The sequence below is a fragment of the Vipera berus genome (assembly GCF_964194415.1).
Source record: "Vipera berus genome assembly, chromosome: 1".
Lineage (NCBI taxonomy): Eukaryota > Metazoa > Chordata > Lepidosauria > Squamata > Viperidae > Vipera > Vipera berus.
Window position 1 is genome coordinate 52804641 of NC_138202.1, and position 23710 is coordinate 52828350.

At 38.6% G+C, this 23710-nt stretch overlaps 2 protein-coding genes across 2 annotated transcripts in view; one reads left to right on the top strand and one right to left on the bottom strand.

The window, feature by feature from the left end:
• Positions 1 to 541: 541 nt before the first annotated feature.
• On the top strand, positions 542 to 10555 carry RPS6KL1 (ribosomal protein S6 kinase like 1; the record flags this gene model as incomplete). The annotated part of the gene is made up of 10 exons (XM_081313893.1): positions 542 to 776; positions 1405 to 1529; positions 5416 to 5508; positions 6437 to 6484; positions 7467 to 7599; positions 7887 to 8786; positions 9165 to 9254; positions 9466 to 9548; positions 10242 to 10337; positions 10434 to 10555. The coding sequence occupies 10 exons, from the start codon at positions 542 to 544 to the stop codon at positions 10545 to 10547; spliced, it is 1917 nt and encodes a 638-aa protein (XP_081170019.1). The 3' UTR covers positions 10548 to 10555.
• A 2704-nt stretch (positions 10556 to 13259) lies between these two features.
• The window catches only part of DLST (dihydrolipoamide S-succinyltransferase), a 34333-nt gene continuing 23882 nt past the window's right edge, over positions 13260 to 23710 (bottom strand). Inside the window, exons 12-15 of the mRNA XM_081346762.1 lie at positions 21959 to 22032; positions 19604 to 19687; positions 15267 to 15434; positions 13260 to 14508 (exon numbers count right to left, since the gene is read on the bottom strand). Of these exons, the coding sequence (XP_081202888.1) occupies positions 14374 to 14508; positions 15267 to 15434; positions 19604 to 19687; positions 21959 to 22032 (461 nt within the window). The 3' untranslated portion in view covers positions 13260 to 14373. The remainder of the gene's footprint in view (positions 14509 to 15266; positions 15435 to 19603; positions 19688 to 21958; positions 22033 to 23710) is intronic.

Here is a 23710-nt window from a genome sequence, read left to right on the forward strand (position 1 = left end):
CACTTGCTGCTTGTTTCTCTAAAGGATAACTAGCTTTTAAATTAGTATCATTGATTGAAAAGTTGTTTAACAATGGCCCTTATTACAATAATTCTTTGTAATATTTGCAAATGTGGAGATTTTAGTTGCCAGGTCAGTTTGACAGAATAACAGAGTTGGAATAGCTTTTAGATCTGGATTTAATTACTCTTCCCTCTTTTTCCTTAGACCTTTGGAGGACTTGTTCATTTTGCTCTGATAGCACCACTGGGTTTATAGAAGAAAAGTCCCCTATTTTTTTAATCTGCAAAAAGAGAATCTTTCTTCTGAGGTGGCACTTGTTGCAACATGCAAAACACCTATGTGTCATAAGATATATCTTTTGGATGTAATTGAGGCCTTTCAGATGTAATTGAGGTACATCTTTCCTCATTTCTATCCTGTATGGCTGATGCTCAGGGTAATTCTGCCTTTGTCTCATTCATTGCAGGATGTGGAAGGTAACAATCTCTTGAGAATGGCTACTTCTTAAGGAGAGTATCCGTAGGATATTTTTTTGGAAATGGATTCAGAGTCTTGTAACCGAGCTTTCTCCCAGGCCCGTGTATATCTTGAACAAATTCGAAGCCGGGTTGCACCAGGGAGTATTGACATACATGGTCCTGGGAAGCGTGACTACCTGGTGGATGCAGCTAAGCAGATCCGTCTGGCTCTGGAACGGGATGTAAGTGAAGACTATGAAGAAGCATTCAACCACTACAAGAATGGTGTGGATGTGCTGCTCAGTGGGGTGCAAGGTAAGATGGGGATGAAGCTTGAAGCAAGCAGGTTGTTTGGTGGGTTGTGCTTGGTGACTTATATGATTATCAAGGGTAATTTCCCTCTGTTGATTAATCTACTTTTATAGGATAGGTTCCAAATGACTCATCCAAATAGATGAGCGTTATGCTACTTTAAAGCATGAAATGGTCTAGATTGCTCTGGATGGCAGTTTGGGGAATGCTAGTTGGTAAAATAATAGATATGAGGAAAAGCAGTACAATAAGAAATAAGCTTATGTTTATTTTTCCTATTTATTAGATTTATATCCCACCTTTATTTTGTAAATTCAAAGGGGTGTATACGATGGTGTCTCCTCCTTTTTTCCACACTTTGCTGCTTAAAGGAGGCCTAGAATTGACAATCTCCCAATTTGTAGACCAACACCTTAACCACTGCACCATTTAAAGATTTGATTGCTCCTCAGTGGGGAAGTTGCTATTTTTTTATACTTTTATTTTATTCAGTTTCTGTATCCACCAATTCAACCAAGGGTTATGGAATAGGATATATAAGTGGCTCAGAATTCAACATGGCACAAAAGCCAAATAAGTAAAACAAATAAACAAGGCCTCAATGTGAATTAACGCACATAACTCTTGACAGTCGATCCTAACAAAGAGCGCCGTGAAGCCGTGAAGAGGAAGATCACCCAATACCTAAAACGAGCGGAGGAGATCTTCAACTGCCACCTACAATGTAATTTGGGGAATGGCAATTCTACTGAAACGGTGAGAAACTGGAGTTGTGGCGTGTTAACAGGACTCTAGGTAGATCTTTTAGTGCAGAGTTCCCCAACCTTTCCAGCTTTGTGGACCAGTGGGGGAGGGGGGAGGGAAGAGGGGATGGTTCCATAGAAGCAGTGTGCGTGCAGCTCCATTTGTGTGAGTGGCGGGCAAATGGAGTGTACACACACACACACACACACTCGCCCACTGCTCATCCATTTCCATGGCCCTGTTCTGAACTGCTCATGCCGTGGACCAGGGGTTGGGGATCCTGGCTTTAGTGAGTCCAGTGTTTGAAACATTTCTGGATGCAGAGAGGATTAAAGCAGACCAGTTGTGAAAAAGGAACAGGCATGTCTTCAGAATGAAGGCTTTTAGCATGGGAAGGTGCTAGCCTTGATTTGAAAACTGAAGGGATCTAGCTTAAATTACTTGCCACTTCAGTGCCTCACAGAATAATCTGGTTAGATTGCAGATCTTCTATTCCAACTTCCTGCCCAAAGCAGAATTTACATAGTCTCCCAAACAAACGGTTATCTCATTTTTGCTTAAAAACTTTTCTGCTATATTTTGGGTATACTCAGAAGTGTGAGAAAGCAATAGCTTTAAATTTTTACAAAGAAAATGATTGTTTAGGCAGATACTGTATTTTAACAAAATAACAAAAAAAGCTGCTTTCATCATATAAAAACAAGAGAAAAGTCAAGGAAATGATTGGTCCATTATTGGGAGAAAATGGCAAGAAGGTGACAAGCAACAGGAAGAAAAAAGAACTAAAGTCATTTTTTGCATCCATCTTTACACAAAGGAAAAAACCAGTCCAACCTATCAAAAACTGTATTGTAAAAAACAGATTAGAAGCACAAGTTAAAATAGGCATGGAACTGTCCACCCTAGATGAGTCCAAATCACCATGACCAGAGGGAATGCAACCCAAGGTTCTGAAGGAACTGGCAGACGTGATCTCAGAACCACTGAACTACATCTTTCAAAGATCCTGGAGCACTGGGGAACTACTAGAATACTGGAAAAGAGCGAATGTAGTTCCCATTTTCAAAAAAGAATAGATCCAGGAAACTATAGACCTATCAGCTTGACCTCAATACCTGGGAAGATTCTGTAAAAGATAAGCAATGAATTAGTGAACACCTAGAGGCAGTCAAAGTGATAACCAAAAGCCAACATGGGTTTGTCAAAAAATGCCCGACAAATCTTACTGCATTCTTTGACAAGGTGACAAAATTAGTGGACCAGAGGAATGCTGAAGATATAATTCAATTTCAGTAAGGCATTTGATAAAGTAGACCACAACCTACTACTTGATAAGATAGAAAAATGTGGGTTAAATAGCATCACCACCAGATAGATGATTTGGGGACTGGAGGCTAAAACATATAAGGAACGGCTGCTGGAACTAGGTATGTCTAGTTTAACGAAAAGAAGGGCTAGAGGTGACATGATAGCAGTGTTCCAATATCTCAGGGGCTGTCACAAAGAAGAGGGAGTCAAGCTATTCTCCAAAGCACCTGAAAGCAGAACAAGCAGCAACAGATGGAAACTAATCAAAGAGAGAAGCAACCTAGAACTAAGAAGAAATTTCCTGATAGAACAATTGACTAGTGGAACAACTTGCCTCCAGAAGTTGTGAATGCTCCAACACTGGAAGTTTTGAAGAAGAGATTGGATAACCATTTGTCTGAAATGGTAGGGTTTCCTGCCTGAGCAGGGGGTTGGACTAGAAGACCTCCAATGGTCCCTTCCAACTCTCTTATTCTATTCTATTCTAAACCAGGAGGTTGCATGAAGGACTGGGAGAAATGAGTTTTAGGCAGAATCGATGGACATCTCAACCTGTACGCAAGTTTTGGAGTTGTGTAGAGAAGTTTCTATACAGACTGCAGAGTTATTTCAGTAAATTTTAAATTTCTAGAAAAAAACTCAAAACTAAGGAAGTTGCCAGACAGAAATTCCATGCTTAATGGATGATATGCTGTTTGAGGTTAATTTTAATTTTATTTACTTATTTATATCCCGCCTTGATTATTTCTATAAATAATTCAAGGTGCGAATGTATCTATCACACCTTCCTCCTCCTATTTTCCCCACAGCAACAACCTGTTTTGAGAGAGAGTGACTGACCTAGTGTCACCCAGCTGGCTTTCATGGCTAAGGTGGCTGTTGAAAACTCATGAGCTCTTGTTTTCTAGCCTGGTGCCTTAATTATTATACCAAACTGGCTCGCCATAATAATTAATGTCACTGTCTTTTTTTTTGCTTGTATATCTCCAATCTCTTTTTTACAGATACTCCCAATTACAAACAACATTTAATGTAATTGGGAGTATCCTTGTCATCACAACAACACAATATTTCCCCTAAATCATTCTGAATTCCAAAATTCATTTCTGTTTTATCAGAATTCTCAAATGTACAGCAACGTCTTACTTGAAGTCATGAATACAACTTTTCCCCTTAAACAAAGGTTGTTAATATTGGGGCTGGAATTTTTGTATTCAGTTACTTTTTCTATTTTTAATCCATGATAGCAAGTGGAAAGCCTTCATAGGTGTGTGTGATTGAATTTGAATTTGTGTGTGATGCACACTGTAACTATTATAAAGTCCTTGAGTTGAGATTGACTCCTATTCATGTCATCCATGCAGTTCCCTTGACCATAGTATTAGTGGCTTGCCACTGCCATCTTATGACATGCCTTTTCAGATTCCTAATGGTCAAAATTTCTGGTTTTGACTCAGTTGTTTAACTGGGTTCTCTTTATCTAGTTCTAGGACTTGTGTGAAGAACAGATTACATTTTAGATCATATTTATGCAGAAATATTAAAAAATGTGTTCCCCAAACTTTTAAGCACCATAATAATTTTTTAAAAAAATATATAATTGTTGTTAAGAATTTTGATTATAATAGTAAAAACTAGTACTAACTAAATTTAAAGAAAAAATGAATAGAAAGGAGTAAAAAATAGAAGGAAAAAGAGGAAAAAGAAAAGTAAGAATATAATAAAAAAGAGAAAAATATATAAAGAAGTGACTTCCAAATTTCATCACAACAAATATAAACAAATTTAGTGACTTCATTCCCTCTAAGGTTACAAACATTTATTTCTTCATCCCATATCTAACCTATCAACAAATCCATAAAATATCATCTTTTCAGTTCTCATGTCAGCAGAAAGTCCATAAAGGATTTCTAGAAATAACTACATACCTTGTTTTAACCTTAAGCAAAGTTTATAGTTCCTTCTTTTTAACTTTCAAATTTTTTAATTTCAATTCATTCAAATATTATTGTACTTCGTTTAAATATCATTGATTTCTCTTCATTTCTTCTTTGCCCCATCTCACAGTTTTTCCAAGCTTTAATAAGCTTCTTTTGCAAATTCAATAGGAAATAATTATCTAGGTCTCTTTGTAATTTTCCCTTTAAATTTTAAAACTTCAGCCAATTTCTTTTGTAGATCCTTTTTTAAGCCAATCTCTTGGGCCACTTTTAAATATATTGCTTTGGAATATGGTATCATCCCTACTCGTAGCATAAAGTTTCATTATATGCTTTGTAAACAGTTAAATTGTGGAGGAATGGAATACTACAGAGGTACAGGAGATGACGGAAAATTTCTCCTGATGTTATGGAACCTAACCACATGGCCACAGCCTTTTCCATGTGAGTCCTAGTATGCTTTTAACACTATGATTGATCTATAATATGAGGTGGATTGTAAATGTTGCAGTTTTCAAGAAAGGCTGAACATTCAAAAATATTTGAAGCACATTTGGGCTTGGAAAGGTCTATAAAGTTTAATTACTATTAATTGTCTGACTCCATTTTGTACCACTTCAAATGAAGATGTGTTTCCTTGTTGGTTGTAGGGTTACAGCAGTCTTCGCTTTCGTCCGATAAGGACACTCAGCACACCAGTGGAGAATCTCAAGCACTGTAAAGTAGTGGGAATAATTGATAAGGTAACTCACTGTTTATGCTGGAGATACCTAGCTTCAGGCAACACAAATGTTCCAGAACAGCAGCTGTAACATGGTTCTGATAGAAGGTGGCATGAATGGTCCCAGAGAACCAACGAACAGTCCTAGAGAATTATAAAAACTAATCTGCCTATTGTAGCAAATGTGTTTTCACACTGGAGCCTCATTAAAGCAAGCATTTCACTTTGATGAAGATAGTTCCAGCCTAAGAAATGATCAGCAACTGATCACAGATGGCAAACACGACATCTGGAAAGTGAAGGAATTTTCCTTAGAGATTATCTTTATGTCCAACATAAAAAGCTCAACAAAATTGAGCATTTTGAAATTGGATTGAAGAATCAAAGAATTAAGAGGAGGATGAGATCTAAAGAGTAGTTCGTGGTGTTCTTGGGTCTAAAGGCAGATGTTTCTAGCTCTAGAATAGAATTTCCAGTTGATTTTAGGTAGTCCTCAATTTATAACCTAATTGACTTCAAAATTTCCATTGCTAAGCTAGGTGGTTAAGTGTGTTGCGCCCCATTTTACAACCTTTTTTTTGCCACGAATAAGCAAATCACTACAGTTGTGAATCATACGGTTAAGTGAATGTAGCCTTTACCCCCATTGTGTTTGCTTGTCAGAAGCTCCTAGAAAGGTTGCAAATGATAATCCCAGGACCCCAGGATGCTGCAACCATTTAAATATATGCTGTTTGCCAAGCACTCAAAGTTTGATCATGTGACTGGGGGGGAAAAATGCTGCGATGGTCATAAGTGTGAGAATTGGTCATAAGTCACCTTTTTCAGTGCCATTTGTAACTTTGGCCATTAAAAGAACGGTAGTAAGTTGAGGACCAGCTATACCAACAGATTAATATAGGAGTAGGACCACCTTGAGATGCTGCTCATATATGTTGTGTTGCTTATAGGTGCAAATAGTGCAGGATCCAGCTACTGGGGACACCTTTATATTGAAGGTATGTGACTTTCCTTTTTCTGTTCTCTTTTATGGTTCTAGATATGACACCACTGTGTAAGTAACACTGAATTATTTCCCCCCGAATCTGTGTTTCTGGGGCCATTGCAGACTAGGAGCGTACAAAACCTTTTAAAATGTGACCGTGACTGAACCTTTTCTTTTCTGTTTGGATTTGGAGGGTTTTTTGGTTTTGTTTTTAATCCAGCCTTGTCAGTATGGTAGCAGGAACTAGTTGAGGAAGGAGTTAGGATTTGGACCTGTTTTATCTAATTTGGGCCTCTTTTATTGGCCCATAGCAATTTTGCATAATTCAGGACATGGCATATAAGCACTGCTTGAGCAGTATTGTCAGGGACGCTACACATCCTCTCCATAACCAGTTTTCCTTTTTACCTTCTGGGAGGAGGCTCTGTGGTATCCAAAGCAGAACATCCAGATTCAGTCACATATACTACCAACCTTGTAAACTCTCAAGTTTCCTTTTTCTGCTATGTATTCAAAATTGACAGTGATTAATATGTGTGTATATACATACACACTTATATAGCATGTGTATATGTGTGTTATGTATGGGTGTGCGTGTGTACACACACACACACACAAAATATATATTTAATGTATGCCAGTGTGGTCACAGAAAAAAATAGGACAATAAAGGTTATCTATAATTATCTTTCACTTTTTCTTTTATCCTTTTATAATTTCTTTTTTATTTTTTTATGTTTTTGAAGTTTTTAAAATATAAAATCTTTTAATGAAAATTATTTTTTTAAAAAGAGATAATATATTAGAAAAATTATGAGGGAATTCTGTGGTCTATGTGGAATGGTGGCTTTGAAGGTCAACTTTCAGCTAGGCTTGTAGAAGAAGGGACAGTAAGAACAAGGACAAACTTTCAACCCCACTGGTAAGCTACTGGGCTCTTTTGGCTCAAGAAGATTCTTAATTTATTTTTTCTGATACTATGTCCTTTTCATCAGAGCATCCCCAAATCCCATGTGGAGACCCGGCAAAGGCAGACCATCATCCCACATGGAATCCCCTTTATGACAGAATTATTGCGCTATTCTGTAAGTAAGGATTCCATCTTCCTCCACTTGGAACACGTGAAAGGTGAGAATTCGTTGGTAGATAGGTTGCATTCCTGATTTCATCTTCCATACCTGTTTTCTGTAAAAATGTTGACAGCTCTGCCAGTAGCAGAAAGCAAGGTCGCCACCCATGTCTAGGAAGATAACCACTTGTTTGTGATTCAGTGAGAAAGAATTCTAATGAGCCATCTGAATTCTGATTAACAGGAGTGGCTAGTGTTGGCGGGAAAAGTAGGTGAGGCTAAACAGAGATCTGGGGTTGCAGTGTTTCCAACTATTTCTAGCTGTTACTTTTCTCCCTTTTTACAGGAGGAAACCTCTGGTCATATCTTCGCTCCCATCATGGTTCTGCCTCTGTCCGTTCTCCCTTGCTGAGTTCAAAGCTCACTTTGGATTTTGGGTATATCAGGGAAGAAGAGCACATAGAAAACCTTCATGAAACTGGTTCTGACTCTCAACAGAGCTGCAACATCTATCCTGAAAACAATAATGGCCCAATTCCTGTATCTGTAAATCATCCCCTGTTGAAAAAAATGGACTGTTTGATGTCTATGAAACATTCATCCAGCCATCTTTCTTCTAGAACCTCAAGTGAGCACAGGTGGCATACTGAAAAGGCAGGCGGACCATGGACGAAGAATCTAAGCACAACCAACCCCTTTCCTGCTGCTACAAAACCTACAAGCAAAACAGTACCTCAAGAACAGAATCACTCAGTCAGCCAGAGACTGACTTTCAGGTCCTGTGATTCATTTATGACAATTGATGGCACTGGAAATATATCTGGGAAAGAGACTCCTCAGCCAGAACCAAAGCCACAAACAAGTAAAAGATCTAACTGCTCTGCCCTAGAAGTAACAAGAGGGTACAACAAATCAAAGAGAGAAACTCCATGGCAAAATCAGTTGTATCCTGGAACTCTTGAAGAAGACTATGGAGAGAAGATAGAAACAAGAGGAGAAGACGACACTTTTATGCAGAGGGCACCAGTTCTTGATCATAAACATTTCAAAACCCAACCAACAATAGGATGGCATGGATCTTTAGTGGAACCAGTTGCCCAAAGCCATACCCCTCTCAGTTGGGACATAAATGAGGAGCAGATCCAAATTTGGGCAGCTGAATTGATTTTGGCTCTGGAGGGTCTCCACCAACAGGGAATCTTGTGCCAGGATCTCAACCCACGAAATCTGCTTTTAGACGATACTGGTAGGTTTTTCTTAAGATAGAAGTGAAGGAAAACTTTAGTCCATTGTGGAGGGCAGTGATAGGTTAGTTTATTAAAAAGTCACTTTTCACTTGAGCTTCATAGGATGATGGAAGATAAATATTCTTTCATTATTATATAATATGGTCAAAGTATTGGGGGGGATAAGTCTCTTGGGAGTCCTTTGGCTCATCTTTGTCTAGATCATTCCTTTTTTCCTTTGACGTAAAGGGAAACAATGATAGACTGCATGTATCATTATATATTAAAATGGGGACTTCAGTTGTACAGGTGGGATAAATTGAATCATTCAATTTAGAAAAGGAAAAAGTGTTGCTTGGCTTTGCAGTGCTAACTGTTGTTGTTGACATGCTTCATAGGTCACCTCCGTCTCACATTCTTTGGCCAGTGGAGTGAGGTTGAGCCGCAGTACAGCAGCCAAGCAGTAGATGATTTGTATTGTGCTCCAGGTATGCCTAAGGACTGTTGTAACCCTGCCTTTTATGTCTGGGAAGGCTCATATACAAAGTTGTAATGTGGAGGAGAAGGAATGAACAATAATAGTGGGACTGCTCCACTATATAGGACTACTCCAAAAATATTTAGATGTTTTGCCAATATCAGGTTTTTTTAATGTCTCAAGGTTTTAATTTAAATTTGTGTGCTTGGTTGTTTTTGCAGAAGTGGGTGGAATTTCTGAACTGACAGCAGCCTGTGATTGGTGGAGTTTTGGAGCACTGCTTTACGAATTATTGAATGGAGTGGTAAGTATCCTGAAGACATTGAATCTGAATGTGTAATTCAGTATTAAGATCCCAGAAAAATGACTACCAATAGCACTAGCTAGAAATGTAACATCAGTAGGAGCTCAGTTCTAGGACAAGGTGGGGAGCTCTTTTTGTACTGTTCTCCCTTCCTGCCTGAGATGATGGACCTCATTGCTGGATCAGTGGTCGAGTTCCTGAAGCTGTTCTGGAGGATTTCAACTTTCCTTCCCTGGAAGATGGGTTGTAAGTGGCTCAGGAATTCATGATGACGATGGTCCATGATCCTGACCTTCACCAAATTATCATAAATATATGTACAGTGACATCATCCAACAATGAACAAATCCCCTCCAGAGCAACTCACTAATCTTGTACAACTGCACATTTTATTTTTTATTTATTTATTAAATTTTTATGCTGCCTATCTCATCTGTTTAAGGTGATACTGGATGGTACAGGCATCAGCCTTGCATAAACTGAATGTTGCATTAATCAAACTCACGTTAATCATGATATAGCTGTGTACAAGTATAATAATATAAGTGTACCAAGTGTCTGCACTTGAGACTTACATTGGTAGTTAATTTTAATACATTGTCACCTTTAGTGAGTGCTACAATAAACATATTGTCTTATAAGCAAAGGCAGCTAATGATATAATTCCTAAATAGCCTCACTTCTTTTTCCCAGTCTCTATCGCAGAATCATCCCTCAGGGATTCATCCATACACCCAGATCTATCTTCCAGAAAAGCTCAGCCAATCTGCTTCGTCACTTCTCTTAGAGGTGAGGTGGTTATTTAAGCATAGGAAGTGCATGATTAGCAAAAAAATAAATGTTTTGCATGCAGTGCAAATCTGAATTACAATTATTATTTTTTAGCTGCTGCAGTATGATCCTAAACAACGTTTGGGCTCTGGTGAAAATGGTGCAAGCAGGATTAAGTCACACATTTTTTTCAATTTGATTCAATGGAATAAGATGGTTCCAAACTAAGTTCTAAGTACAAGGGATGGTTAAAGTATGCTTGATAGAACACAAAATTGAGTAGTTTATCTGTTGAATTGTGCTCCAGATGATCCACATCCACTGAAAAGCACTTGTATAAGCTGTATGAATCTTGAGACATCAGCACTGCTATCGTTTAGGGAAGAATTCACAGAATTGGGCTGGGATCTGCGTGCTCAAACTTCTGCTCCTTATCTTCTTCCTAATTGCATGCCAGCAGCAGCTTCATAAAAATTCCAGGCACCTCACGTTTCCTATAAGGCAGCAATAACCAATTTGGAACCCTAAAGATGTCTAAAACGTAACCCAAATGGAAATTGAAGTCAAGCATCTTGGCCTTGCAGCAAGTTCTGGCACTTCAAAGACCAAATGATGTGCCTTCACAAGAGTAATAAATAGGATCTTATTGTTTCATCCTATTTGACAGATTTTTCCCCCAAAACCAAGTATAAGTAGGAGATAACTTTATATTGTATTTTCTTGTTTCCATTTCTCATGTTTAGTTCAACTTTCAGGTGGTTTTCTAACTTTTTCTTGCATATATTTGCCCTAAATCTTTTTCATTTTTTCATCCCATTTTTTTATTTGAAGCATGTTACAACTTTTGCAGGTTAGTGGTGTATTTTTGTGAATGTACCACTAGATGGACATTTTCAGTAACCTTTATGTGCCACAGCTTGTATTTCCCTTTAAAAAAAAAAGAAAAAGATTTATTTGTAGATCTAACAAACCTTTTACCTAACAAGAAAGTGAGCAAAAGACCACTCTTTGGACTTCTGTGGATTATCCGTTGCCTTGTCTCTAACTATTGTAACATCAATAAAACAACTGGAGCACAAAGAGTTGTGTGAATCTTTAGAAATGTCGCCACCTGCTTCAAATAATGTTTTCAAGCAAAGGCCTAGGTTGGGCTGTACCAGAAAAGACACACTGATGCTACAAGTCTAGTAGTGCTCTTTATCCAAGGAATGGCTAGCTTTGGCACATATATGAAGGTGGTCATGCTGTCTGGGCCCCAGTTGCATAGCATACACAAATGCTGAACGGACAAGTTATACTTCATTTGAAGCAAAGGAAAAAAAAACTTCTTCAAAGAGAAAATGGAAAAAAGTTCTGGTTAATTTTGGAAAATATTTTTGCAGTATGATTCACTTAATACTAAGTGAATTTAAACTATAGTACATGCTAAATGGTGCCTAGAGCGTGGCACATTATTTTCTAATCATGACATTTTCTTCACATACATATATAGTTCTTTAATATGAATCTGTAAATAACACTAACAGATTTATTGAACCAGTAGCTGAGGGCTAGCACACGTATGTGAAACACATTACAGTTTATTTGTCCAAGTTAAAGAGAACACACTTGTTCTGACCCAGCATTTGCATATAACAAAAAATCACTTATTTGCGAGTAAAACAAACCCTTTTATTAAAACAGGGCAGGAACAATCTTTGTTCACACTGGGTAGAGAGAATCAAAAAGTAGTAGTCTGAAAGGAAAGTCTTTTCCCCTTCTGACACAGGGCAAGAAGAGTCTCTGCTCACTTGACACTTCCAGATAGGAAATCTTTCAAGGATTAAGCCAAGGAGAAACAGTCTCTGTTCACACCGGCTGAGGCTAATTCACTACCTATTAGTTCCCACCAGGGAAATTCGTTTGGCACCTCACAGTAGTCCCGACAAACCTGGTTCTGGTAAAGCAGACATGTCAAACACAAGGCCCGGGGCCCGGATGCGGCCCGCGAAGTAGTTTCATGTGGCCCGCGAAGCCATCCTGGAAGCAGTGAGGGAACGGCCCCCACTGCCTTGGCCCAGAGACCCTCCTTCTGCCAGAGACCCTCAGATCTGTCCCACTCCTGCCCAGGCCCCCATAGACACCCTTGATGCGAACGATGTAGAGCTGGCCACGCCCACCCAGTAGGCCATATGCACTCTAGCCACGCCCACCCAGTAGGCCACGCCCACCCAGGCCATACCCACCCGGCCCCCTGAGGGCAACCGCAATGCTGATGCGGCCTTCAATGAAATTGAGTTTGACACCCCTCTGGTAAAGGAATCTGACTTGATTGATGTACCCTGGTAAATGACAACCGGCCACTCCCAAACTCCGATTTATTTCCCAGCCAGGGTGGGGTTGGCTAGCATCTAGGTCTTCTTTTTCCTGAGAGCTGGCTTGTTGCCTTCCATTGCTCTCCTCTCCTTGCATATGTGCATCTGGGACAGGCCCCATCTGTTTGTCCCACTCACTCATCTCAGGCCCCCCCCAAGACAGCTGCCTCTCCACCTGGATGTGGACAGATGGCCCCGGCTGTGCATCTGCCCTGATTCTGCTTCCTCATCAGAGCCTTCGAAAGCCTCCAAAGTTGACCCAGGTTCCCCTTCCCCCACCTCGTCTGACTCTGCTGCTAGCTCTGCTGACAGCCGATGGACGGCAACACTAATCATATTTCTATCCCTTGGAGAAAAGCCAAGTCTGGTCTCAAGCCCAATAAGTCAACACAAATATTCTCAGTTAATTTTACTTTTGTGAGATTTCAACAGCTGAAGATTTCTTATTTAATTAGCTCATCTGGTTAGATTTTAGAGCAAGTGCAGCAACAATTCTCAAGCGCTGCCTGTGGAACATTTCATTTTCCTTCTATGAAAGGCTGGAAAAGTTTTTCTAATCATCAAAGTGAAAGGAACAACACTCATGCATAATTTCTTTGTTTTATTTTGTTTTAAAATCTGTTGTTAAATATTTTAATTACAAGTTCTGTGCAGTGGGCAAGAGTAATAAACCCTGCAGGCACTAGCAACCCTCTTACTCAACAATACATGTGCACACTATTGTACTAAGGATATGTCCCCACCAACCAGCAGTCTTATGTCAGGATATATATGCCAGAGACACTCGAGTCCCAACTCACAATACCATGCAATCAGGCCAAACCACTGTAGACAAGTAGCTGAAGAAGTCAATCAAGGAGAATTGGATGGAATTTAGGATAGTTGTGGAGATTACATAGCTTGAACTGGTCCCAATAGCAAGAAGGGACATCAATTCTGCCTTATTCAAGTTTTAAAAGTAACTCTTTTATCTTTTTCCAATCTGAGTTATACTATGCTCTTCCTGATCTTAAAAGAACTGCGGAAGAGAAAAATTATTGAAAGTCGTCCTTAAATTGCCTGATGCTAATACAGGCTATAAAAAGTTTGTTGGGTTAGGGTCTTAATATCATAAGTGCCGGTAAAAGCCAAAAAACCCCATAAAAATTGGGTGGGAGGAGGTACAGGAAATATCTGCTTTTTTTATGGAGGTGGTAAGACCAGGCACTGTGTAAAGAATCATGGTAGACAGTAACTCCTCTCTCCTGTTAACTTTGCAAAATGCAAGTCATTGTGTTAAACAGAGACCCAGCAGCAATTTTATCTCTTTCCTGGCATCTCGCCCCAGAGAATGAATTAAACCTGAATTTTTGTGCAAGAACAGGATGGGAGGGGAACTCTAGCTAAGAAGCAAGTAATTTCTCCTCCTGCAATAACCTGAGGAAAGAGACAAGGTGAGACCTAACTGGATTGGACGAGGGAAGGCAGGAAGGATAGGTTATATGTGAATAGACCAGGACAGCCGTTGATTTATTCTGGGAATAAAATGAATTCTTCTGAAGAGAGGGTATCTCTCAAATTTCCTTTTAAAACACCTCTTGCAACTAGGGAAGTAAAGACTGGAATGAAGCCCTGCGGATTCCTCAATGTCCTCTGTTTTATCTGCTGGTGCTGTATCCTTGCTCTACTGGATGGGGTGAGATAGGATGTGCTGTGACCCGTTATAGGTCAAGCAGCAGAACTCGGGGATCTTCTACCACAGCCTTGATCTTGCGCAAGAAAGTCACTGCCTCCCTTCCATCAATCAGCCGATGATCATACGTCAGTGCCACAAACATCATTGGTCGCACCTCAACCTAAATTAAGAGAAGTCTCACTGTTAAACTGAACGTCATCTTAGGTAGCTACTCTCTCCTTCAACTTGTTTCCCTTACTGTACTTTTTTCTCTATTCCACCCCAAGAACCTCAAGTGCCCTATGAATCAGCCCCCTTCCCAAAAGTTTGGTTAGCCCTTTAAGAAAGCCTCAGTGACCTGATTCTTAATTCTCTGTCATTCGATGAGTTTTGTCTCCTGCTTCCATGGCATTGTTTTATCATTTTCTTTTGCCTTTTTTATGTTTTTAACGTGTAGTAAGTAAATAATCCCTGGTTTTTAATCTTTACCAGAATTGCTTGGTAAGTAGATAACTATATAAACTGAATAAACAAATATCTTGGACCTCTTTGCAAGGAATTTGAGGTTTTGGCAGACCCAAATCCTTTTAACTTATAGCTCAAAATAATTATCTGGATACGATTTTGTTTTCTGAAATAATTCACAAAAGTCAAAGTTTCCAGTTATGATGTCTTTATATTCTGTCTGATTAAAACTAACCAATTTTCCTTTCCTCTCAACTAAAGAATCTCATCAACATTGATATAACCAAGTAGGATGTACTTTTCCATGAACAGCACTGAGGAGCTTGATATTCATTTTGATGAGCATTTAAAAAGCCTCTCTGCTACTAAAAAAAAAGAGTTATGTAAGAGCTAATCACGGAAACGTGGTTTTCAGTGACTAAGGTAATGTTAAAAGAACCCTTAAATTTTGAGTATCATCTCCACAGAGCATACCTTGCCTCCAATAGCAACAGGCCTGTCAAAGATGCCATGCATGCCCAAGATGGCAGACTGAGGAGGGTTGATGATGGGTGTTCCAAACAGAGATCCAAATACTCCACCATTGCTGATGGTGAATGTACCACCATCCATGTCCTCAATGGCAAGCTCATTCTTGCGAGCCTGAAATGAGATAAAACAATGACCACAAATGACTTATGCTGGAATATTAAAAAGAAAATCAGGAAAAAAAAAGTATCTGGGTCTCAACTCTCAACAGGACAAACATGGACATCACAAATACGAGCCCTTCTCAGAGCAAAGACAATGCATTACTGTCCCACCTCAATCTCTAGTAAAATACAGCAGTCCCTTGAAAGTTCACAATTTCAGACTATTTTTAAAACATTTCTTCAAGGCTGAAGAGACTGTGACAGAACAGTCAGAATTCAACAAACTGGCAGAGAATTGTGAAAACAACGTATTCAGAAACAATAACAAGAAAAAGAGATTCTTTGGGTATGTTAGAAACAGAAAAAGCAAAGACAGTGTAGGTCTAAGGTAGGAAGAACAGAGTGAATTAGTAAAAGGTGATGAAGAGAGGGCCGAACTTTTTAACTCGTATTCAGCTCTGTCTTGCCTCAGAATAGAAATGGAGAGCTAACTGGTCATCATTATGCTATTATGAGGAATGAGGAACTGCACCAAAACACACAAGCCAAGAAAAAAATCCTAATTTAACTGAATTAAAATCTCCAGGGCTGGATGAATTACATCTTGGGTAGCAAAAGAATGAATGGAGGCAATTGCAGAATGACTTTTAGTAAATTCAGGAGCCCCAGAAAACTGGCAAGGACTTCTGTAAGAGTAAAGAATGATGTTGCCCCTAGCTTTACAACTATACAGGACAAGGTCTTACAATAGATTATTCAATATTACATTTGTGAACACTTGGGACAGACATGTCACAATTAATAGGAATCAGACTAGGTTTGTCACAAAGAAATCACACCGTATCTTCTGAGTTACTAGCTCATAGTTCAAATGAATGCTGCTGACAGTTTATCTTGATCTCAGAAAAACCATCAATGAAATCACTGATATACACCTCTTAATAAAATGGTAATGCATTGACTAGATGATAAGTTTGCTGGATGGGGTCATTCTTGACTGAATGACGGTATCCAAAAGGAGCTCATTTAATGACTCCATTTAATGAAGGGAATTATTACAGGAAGAGGAACTGCAGCAAAGGACAGATAAAACAAGGAGAAAACTGCTAATTTATATGAATTCAAATCTGATCTGTTTCATCTAACACCGCCCGATTCCATCTAACTTCAGGCAATATACAATAAAACCAAGAAGATAAAAATACCATACAATAATTATAATAGGATAATAGGTTAACTAACACTGGTCAACAGATCCAGCAAACACACCCATACACAATTCATTGGGGTCCCTTATCACCATAATCTTTAAGGGAATTTAAGGGAGGTGTAGCTGGTGATAGCATTCTAAAAGATGTATTAAAGATTGGCCAGGAATCTGTGGTGAGACTTGGCATTGTCTCAAAAGAGAATGATGGAAAATGTATGTGCAAGTCTGTCTTTTCCAAAACTATCTGTTTTCAGAACATATTTGCAATATGCTCTATCAAAAGACCTTATTGGTGTAGGTACCAAGATTAATCCAACTTTGTGCCGAGCTGATCAAATGGTAGGTAGGGCAAGCTCTAGGTGAAGTTGAAGTACCACCTGAAATATTCACAGAACTTGAAATTTCCTACTTCTTGTTGAAGCAACTACTGGGTGTCCTTAGTGAGGTTAACAAGATACTGTAGCTGCCAAGGTGCAAAAAATATCTAAAAATGGAAGTTCTAATGGTAAACATAGGAACTCTTTCAACCGGAAGATGGGTCAGTGCAGTGAAAGCTGATCTGGAGAAAACAGTGCTAACTAATCCTGTATGCACTGAAGTAGGAGAAAAAAATTGCCCTTAGTCGAAGAGTTGACATTTAATTGGATGGGGACAGATTAGAAGACTGACAATCAAGCATACTGTGGAGGATGATTAAAAGCAAAAAAAAACAACAAAAAACAATTCTTTAATTTGTAAAGAATGATGTGTGTTTCTATATAGTTGGAATGTATCTTCCGTGAGGAAGTTGTTGCATAGATAATGTCCATGTTGTATTGAAAATTAGTACTTGTCAGTATGTGCAATAAATTAAACAAACTGGCAAAGATGGAACTAATTCTCCAATATTTTATCAAAACTAAATTTGTTTTCTGTTTAATTTTATGTCAGTCTTTTAGAGACTATGTGGGGCTGGCTATTTGATTTTAAACAATGTAACTCAAGACCCCATAATCTGATTTGAAAATTGCTTATTTTTTCATTTAACACTTGTAGGTAGCTTTATAACAAAAAACTGAAATGTTTGTCAATGAAACAAATGTTAAAAACTAAACTTTATGATTATAAGCCACCTAGAGCAATCCTGGGATAAGATGGGTGGCCAATAAATTTTATAAATAAATAAAATAAATAATAATCGAAAGCCTGGGGAAGTCTTGAGAAGATTTCAGTAGGGCCGAGTCCTGGGCCTTGTACAGATCAACTTTTTTATCTAGAGATTAATGAGAGTCATGGGGATACTTATCAAGTTAACAGATAACACAAAACTGGCAGAAAGTTTAGTGGAGTGAGACAATTCAAAAGCTCTAGATGGGCTTAAACAAGGCACCAAAATTAATACAATTTAACAAAGGAATATAAAGTTCTGCAAATGTATGAAAAAGGAAACCACAAGTATAGGAAGGGAGACCAGGCTTAGCAGAAGTACATGTGGGGAAAAAAGGTGTCCCTGTAGTCTGTAAGTTAAAGATGAGCCAGCAGTGTGTTGTATAACCTAAAAGGGCAAATGATATCTTGGGATGCATTAGCAAAAGCATATAGCCCAGATCACAGGAAATAAATGTTCCACTCTCTTCTGCAGTTGAAATACAGTGTTTAGTTCAAAAAAGGATAGTACCAAATTAGAGTAAGTTCGGAAGACTCCTACTAAGATTCTGCAAGATCAGCTGAATGAGGAATAGTTAAAAGGATCAGAGCACATTCAGCATACCGATGAGAAGATTGAGAGGAAATTTAGCCGTCTTTAGTTTCATGGCCAGAAGGTCAGATCCTGAAGTTGAAACTCACTTTGGCCACCTAATGAGAAGGAAGGACTCACTGGAGAAGAGCCTAATGCTGGGAAAGGTTGAGGGCAATAGAAGAAGGGGACGACAGAAAATGAGGTGGCTGGATGGAGTCACTGAAGTGGTAGGCGTGAGCTTAAATGGACTCCAGAAGATGGTAGAGGACAGGAAGGAACGTTGTCCATGGGGTCACGATAGGTCGGACACAACTTCGCAACTAACAACAACAGGTTTCATGGCCAGATCCAGTGGGTTAGAACTAGATCTCGAGAAGAACTTCCTAACTGTATAAACTGTCAGCCAATAGAATGGGGTGCCATATGAAGTAGTGAGCTTTCTTTCTCCAAGTTATCAACACTTGATGATCATCTATGAGAGATCCTGTGGGTGGATCCTGCACTGAGCAGAGGGCCAGTTTGCAGGACATGATTTTTCCTAGTACAGAGCATATACACATATTATTAAGAATGATGAGGATTAACCTGTTCTGCGACAACACTGATATAACCTTTCTGAATATGCCCCCCCCCCCAAAAGGTACACATGGTTCTACTATCTGGAAGAAAATTATTTATCTGTTCCTGGTATGGGTATAGTTTTAGAATGGTCTGGCAGGATCAGTTTGGCACCAGGCTAAAAACCAGATCAGGAGGAGTTCTACTCCGGCCTTAACTATGAGACCCAGATTAGTCACCTTTGGCCGCTCACTCCACTTCAGCTCAATTCATTTCACAGGGTTGTTGTTATGGTGAAAATGGGAGGAAGAAGGAGTTAATCATCTTGTTTATAAAAAAACCAATGAAGATGGGAAATAAACAAACAAATAAATTAGTTTTATATTGGGTAGGAAGGAAAAAAAATGTTCTCCACACTTGCAGACTTTCTGGAGGCATCCTTCTGACTAGTCTTCAGAACAAAATGCTGAACTACCCAGATGTTTATTGGATCAATTCACAATAGAGGAATGTCTTATATTAAACTGTTAAAAGTATGAAAGTGGAGAATACCCAGATACCGTCTTCAACTTGCTGAATGTGTATTTTGATTCTGTTACTTTTAATTTCTGCAAGCTATATTGTATTTTTTATTTCTAAAATAACATGCAGATTCTACTGTCTCTTTTGAAGATCCCTTCAGAGTAATTACCTTCTCTCCCAGCTCATTGATTGCACGCTCAATGTCAGCAAAATTCATCGTTTCTACATTTCTGATGACAGGGACCACTAGACCCTATAGGAAATAAAAAAACACTTAAAAACCAATATTAATAACATTTCAAAAAATATAGAAAAATCTAATTAAGGAGCTTTTTGATTCATTGAGTCAAACAGCTTTTCTAAAATGATCTCAAACTATAACAGTTCATTCGTTTTGTTAGTAGGATATGCTTAATATTTTGAATTTAACATTGAATATTTGTCATGATATACCAGACGTGTCAAACTAATGACGTCACGTGACGTTGTGAGACGTATCAGGACTATTTTGCCATTGCCAGCAATGGGGTGGGCGTGGCTTCCAGATGATGCGTCCGGCCCATGGGCCGGCAGTTGACACCCTTGTGTTAGACCATGGCTACATTTATGTGTAAAAGGAAGGCAGAACTATAGCTTATATAGTGAGGGAAAAAATATTTGATCCCCTGCTGATTTTGTACATTTGCCCACTGATCAGTCTATAATTTTAATAGTAGGTTTACTGTAACAGTGAGACAGAATAACAACAAAAAATCCAGAAAAGCGCATTTCAAAAAAGTTATAAATTGATTTGCATTTTAATGAGTGAAATAAGTATTAGACTTCTTCGCAAAACATGACTTAGTACTTGGTGGTAAAACCCTTGTTGGCAATCACAGAGGTCAGATGTTTCTTGTAGTTGTTATTATTATTATTATTATTTATTGCTTGCACACATCTCAGGAGGGATTTTGTCCCATTCCTCTTTGCAGATCCTCTCCAAGTCATTAAGATTTCGAGGCTGACGTTTGGCAGCTCGACCCTTCAGCTCCCTCTACAGATTTTCTATGGAATTAAGGTCTGGAGACTGGCTAGACCACTCCAGGAACTTAATGTGCTTCTTCTTGAGCCACTCCTTTGTTGCCTTGGCCATGTGTTTTGGGTCATTGCGTTGCTGGAATACTCATCTACGACCCATTTTCAATGCCCTCGCTGAGGGAAGAAGGTTCTCAGCCAAGATTTCATGATACATGGCCCTGCCCATCGTCTCTTTGATGCGGTGAAGTTGTCCCCTTAGTAGAAAAACACCCCCAAAGCATAATGTTTCCACCTCCATGTTTGACGGTGGGGATGGTGTTCATAGGCTACATTCCTCCTCCTCCAAATACAGTGAGTTGAGTTGATGCCAAAGAGCTTGATTTTGGTCTCATCTGACCACAACAATTTCACCCAGTTCTCCTCTGAATCATTCAGATGTTCATTGGCAAATTTCACATGGGCCTGTACACGTGCTTTCTTGAGCAGGGGGACCTTGCAGGCGCTGCAGGATTTCAGTCCTTCACGGCATAGTGTGTTACCAATTTTTTTCTTGGTGACTAAGGTCCCAGCTGCCTTGAGATCATTAACAAGATCCTCCCCTGTAGTTCTGGGCTGATTCCTCACCATTCTCATGATCATTGAAACTCCACGAGGTGAGATCTTGCATGGAGCTCTTAATCTCCGATCCTTACCTGTATAAGACACCTGGGAGCCAGAAATCTTGCTGATTGATAGAGGATCAAATACTTATTTCACACATTCAAATGCAAATCAATTTATAACTTTTTTGAAATGCATTCTTCTGGATTTTTTTTATTATTCTGTTTCTCACTGTTAAAATAAACCTACCATTTTATAGACTAATAATTTCTTTGTCAACGGGCAAATGTACAAAATCAGCAGGGGATCAAATATTTTTTCCCCTCACTGTACCATGAATGAGCAACATGCTGGCACATACTACTAGACTGTTCCCAACAGCAATTGAGTCATGGACTTGAACAATTGCCCCGTGGATTGGATTTACTATGAAATGCACACTGGATATTGGGATTTGTTAAGCCAGAGAGAAGGACCTAAATGGAGAGTAATCAATCAGAGTGCCAAACTATAAGGTATTAGAATTCTGGCTAACTGTTGTATATAGATACCTATTGTATGAAACAGGTATTTAGATGCCCAGTGATCTAGTAGCACTAGGACTGAGGGATTTCAACCCCCCCCCCAAAAAAAAAACAAGCCTTCAGAGCTCCTAGTTCACCTTTAGAAGCAGAAAAATGAAAGTGGACTCAACTTACTTGTCTCTGAAAGAAAAAAAAGGAAACAAATGCAGGAGACAAGGACTGTTATTCTACCTAGGATTAAATTTAAGATTAAGTAGAAATAATTTCTACTACCATGGAGTTTTGTCCAAAAACTACTATGCAGGTTTTCTAACCCCAAGCAAACCCTTTTCATAAATTAGAGTAATCAACTGGCCAGGTGAAATTGTCTCCATAATACCTACCCTAGGAGTTGCCACTGCAACACTGATATCCACATATTCTCTGTACACCATTTCTTTGGTTGTATCATCAATCACTAAATTGAAAAAGGAAAGTAGGTGTTACACAGAGCAACACCAACAATCAAGACTTGACTTAGAAGAACTACACATTGAGTATCAAGGCCTATCTAGTACCTTCCTATTTGCTGCAAATTAGTTCCTTCATTTTATTTGAAATACTTGAAAGACATATTTGTGAATTTTAATTTTACTCATTCTATTTTTTTTTCAGTTGAACTTTAGTTCATCCCATTTCTGCATTGCTTATCAAAGACTTGGGAAAAACGTGTATATATTCCTCGGTATATTTTTCTTAGCACCCTGTACATACTTTCTATAACATATTTTTGCAGTATTCCCTAATACAAACTTGTCTGTGTATGCCAGATAATCTTTTGGGGCCAATGAATATAACTGAAATTTTGACAGTATGTTATAGTGCTCTTAAATACAGTTACTTATGCTACATACCATATTTCTGCGTTGTTTTCAAAATATCTTTAAAAAAACAAGCAGCTAGATAGCAAGGGATACAGTATGGACATACTACCAGTAGTATCCCTACTGTTGCAGATCCTCTGTGTGTGTGTTTTTTTTGTGTGTGTGTGTGTGTGTGTGTGTGTGTGCGCGTGCACGCGTATTACAAATATACCCTATTTTTAATGCAGATTTCTAATTTACATTACAAAATTCAGAAAATAGAAAAGATCAGAATAAAACTCTACCAAAAAATCCTAGGAGTGAAGATAAGTTGAAACTGGACTGGCAAGTGTAAAATGCATCCTGGAAAAAGGCAGGTTAAACCATTCTGTGTTGTTACCAAAAACATCTACAAGTGTGAGCCCATGTAGTCACACAATGTGTTGAGCATTTGTCAGTTAATTTTTTAAAAAGTCTTACAAAATCTGAAAAAGTTTTATGATTTAAACAAATTTTCTCCCATCTTTCATACTATCCCAAGTCTCTCAAAACAGAGAACTCGAGGCAACACATAAAAGAATTTTATTCCAATTTGGAAAATAAATTGTAGCTGAAATGTATCCTGCTGCTTCTTCCTTCTTTCAAACTGCTTCACAATTTTTTCCAAGCCCTCTGATAAAATAGAACATACATTTTTGTCTTATTTAAACAATGTTTGAATAAAGTAAGGAATAGCAGGGTGGAGCCTGTTGGCATCCATTATTTCTTACCTTATTCAAATCATCAGCCATATGAGAGAAACCTCTGTCCCTCTTCTAAGCCTTTGGTACTTGCTAGAGAGCTTAGAAGACAAGTAGAGTTTCTTTTCACTTGTGCAGCAGTTTGGAGATTGGAAGAAAGAGCAGAACAAATTTAAAAAATACATGCTTATTATCATACATCTTGCCCTTTTGTTGGGGCACTCAATTTGTTGGGGCACTCCCATTCCAGTTATTGAAAAGGGGCTGCAAAAGAAAGTCTTGTTGATTATTTCCCCATACTATAGTACAAGTGAGAGAAATTCCTGCCTCTTGACTTTCAAACTAGAAGCCAACCCTTACAGAAAAGACAAATAGAGGCAGGGTAGGAAACCAAGTTAGGTCTGCTGCAAATCATAGTGGAAAAGTAAGTTAGGATTTTCTCAAAGAGTATCCTCTCAGAGGATCATTTCCTAATAAAACCATCATCGTCATTATTGACAAAAGTCCCCAGATGCAAATCAGAAGCTCTTTTTTCATCCCCACTTTGATTACT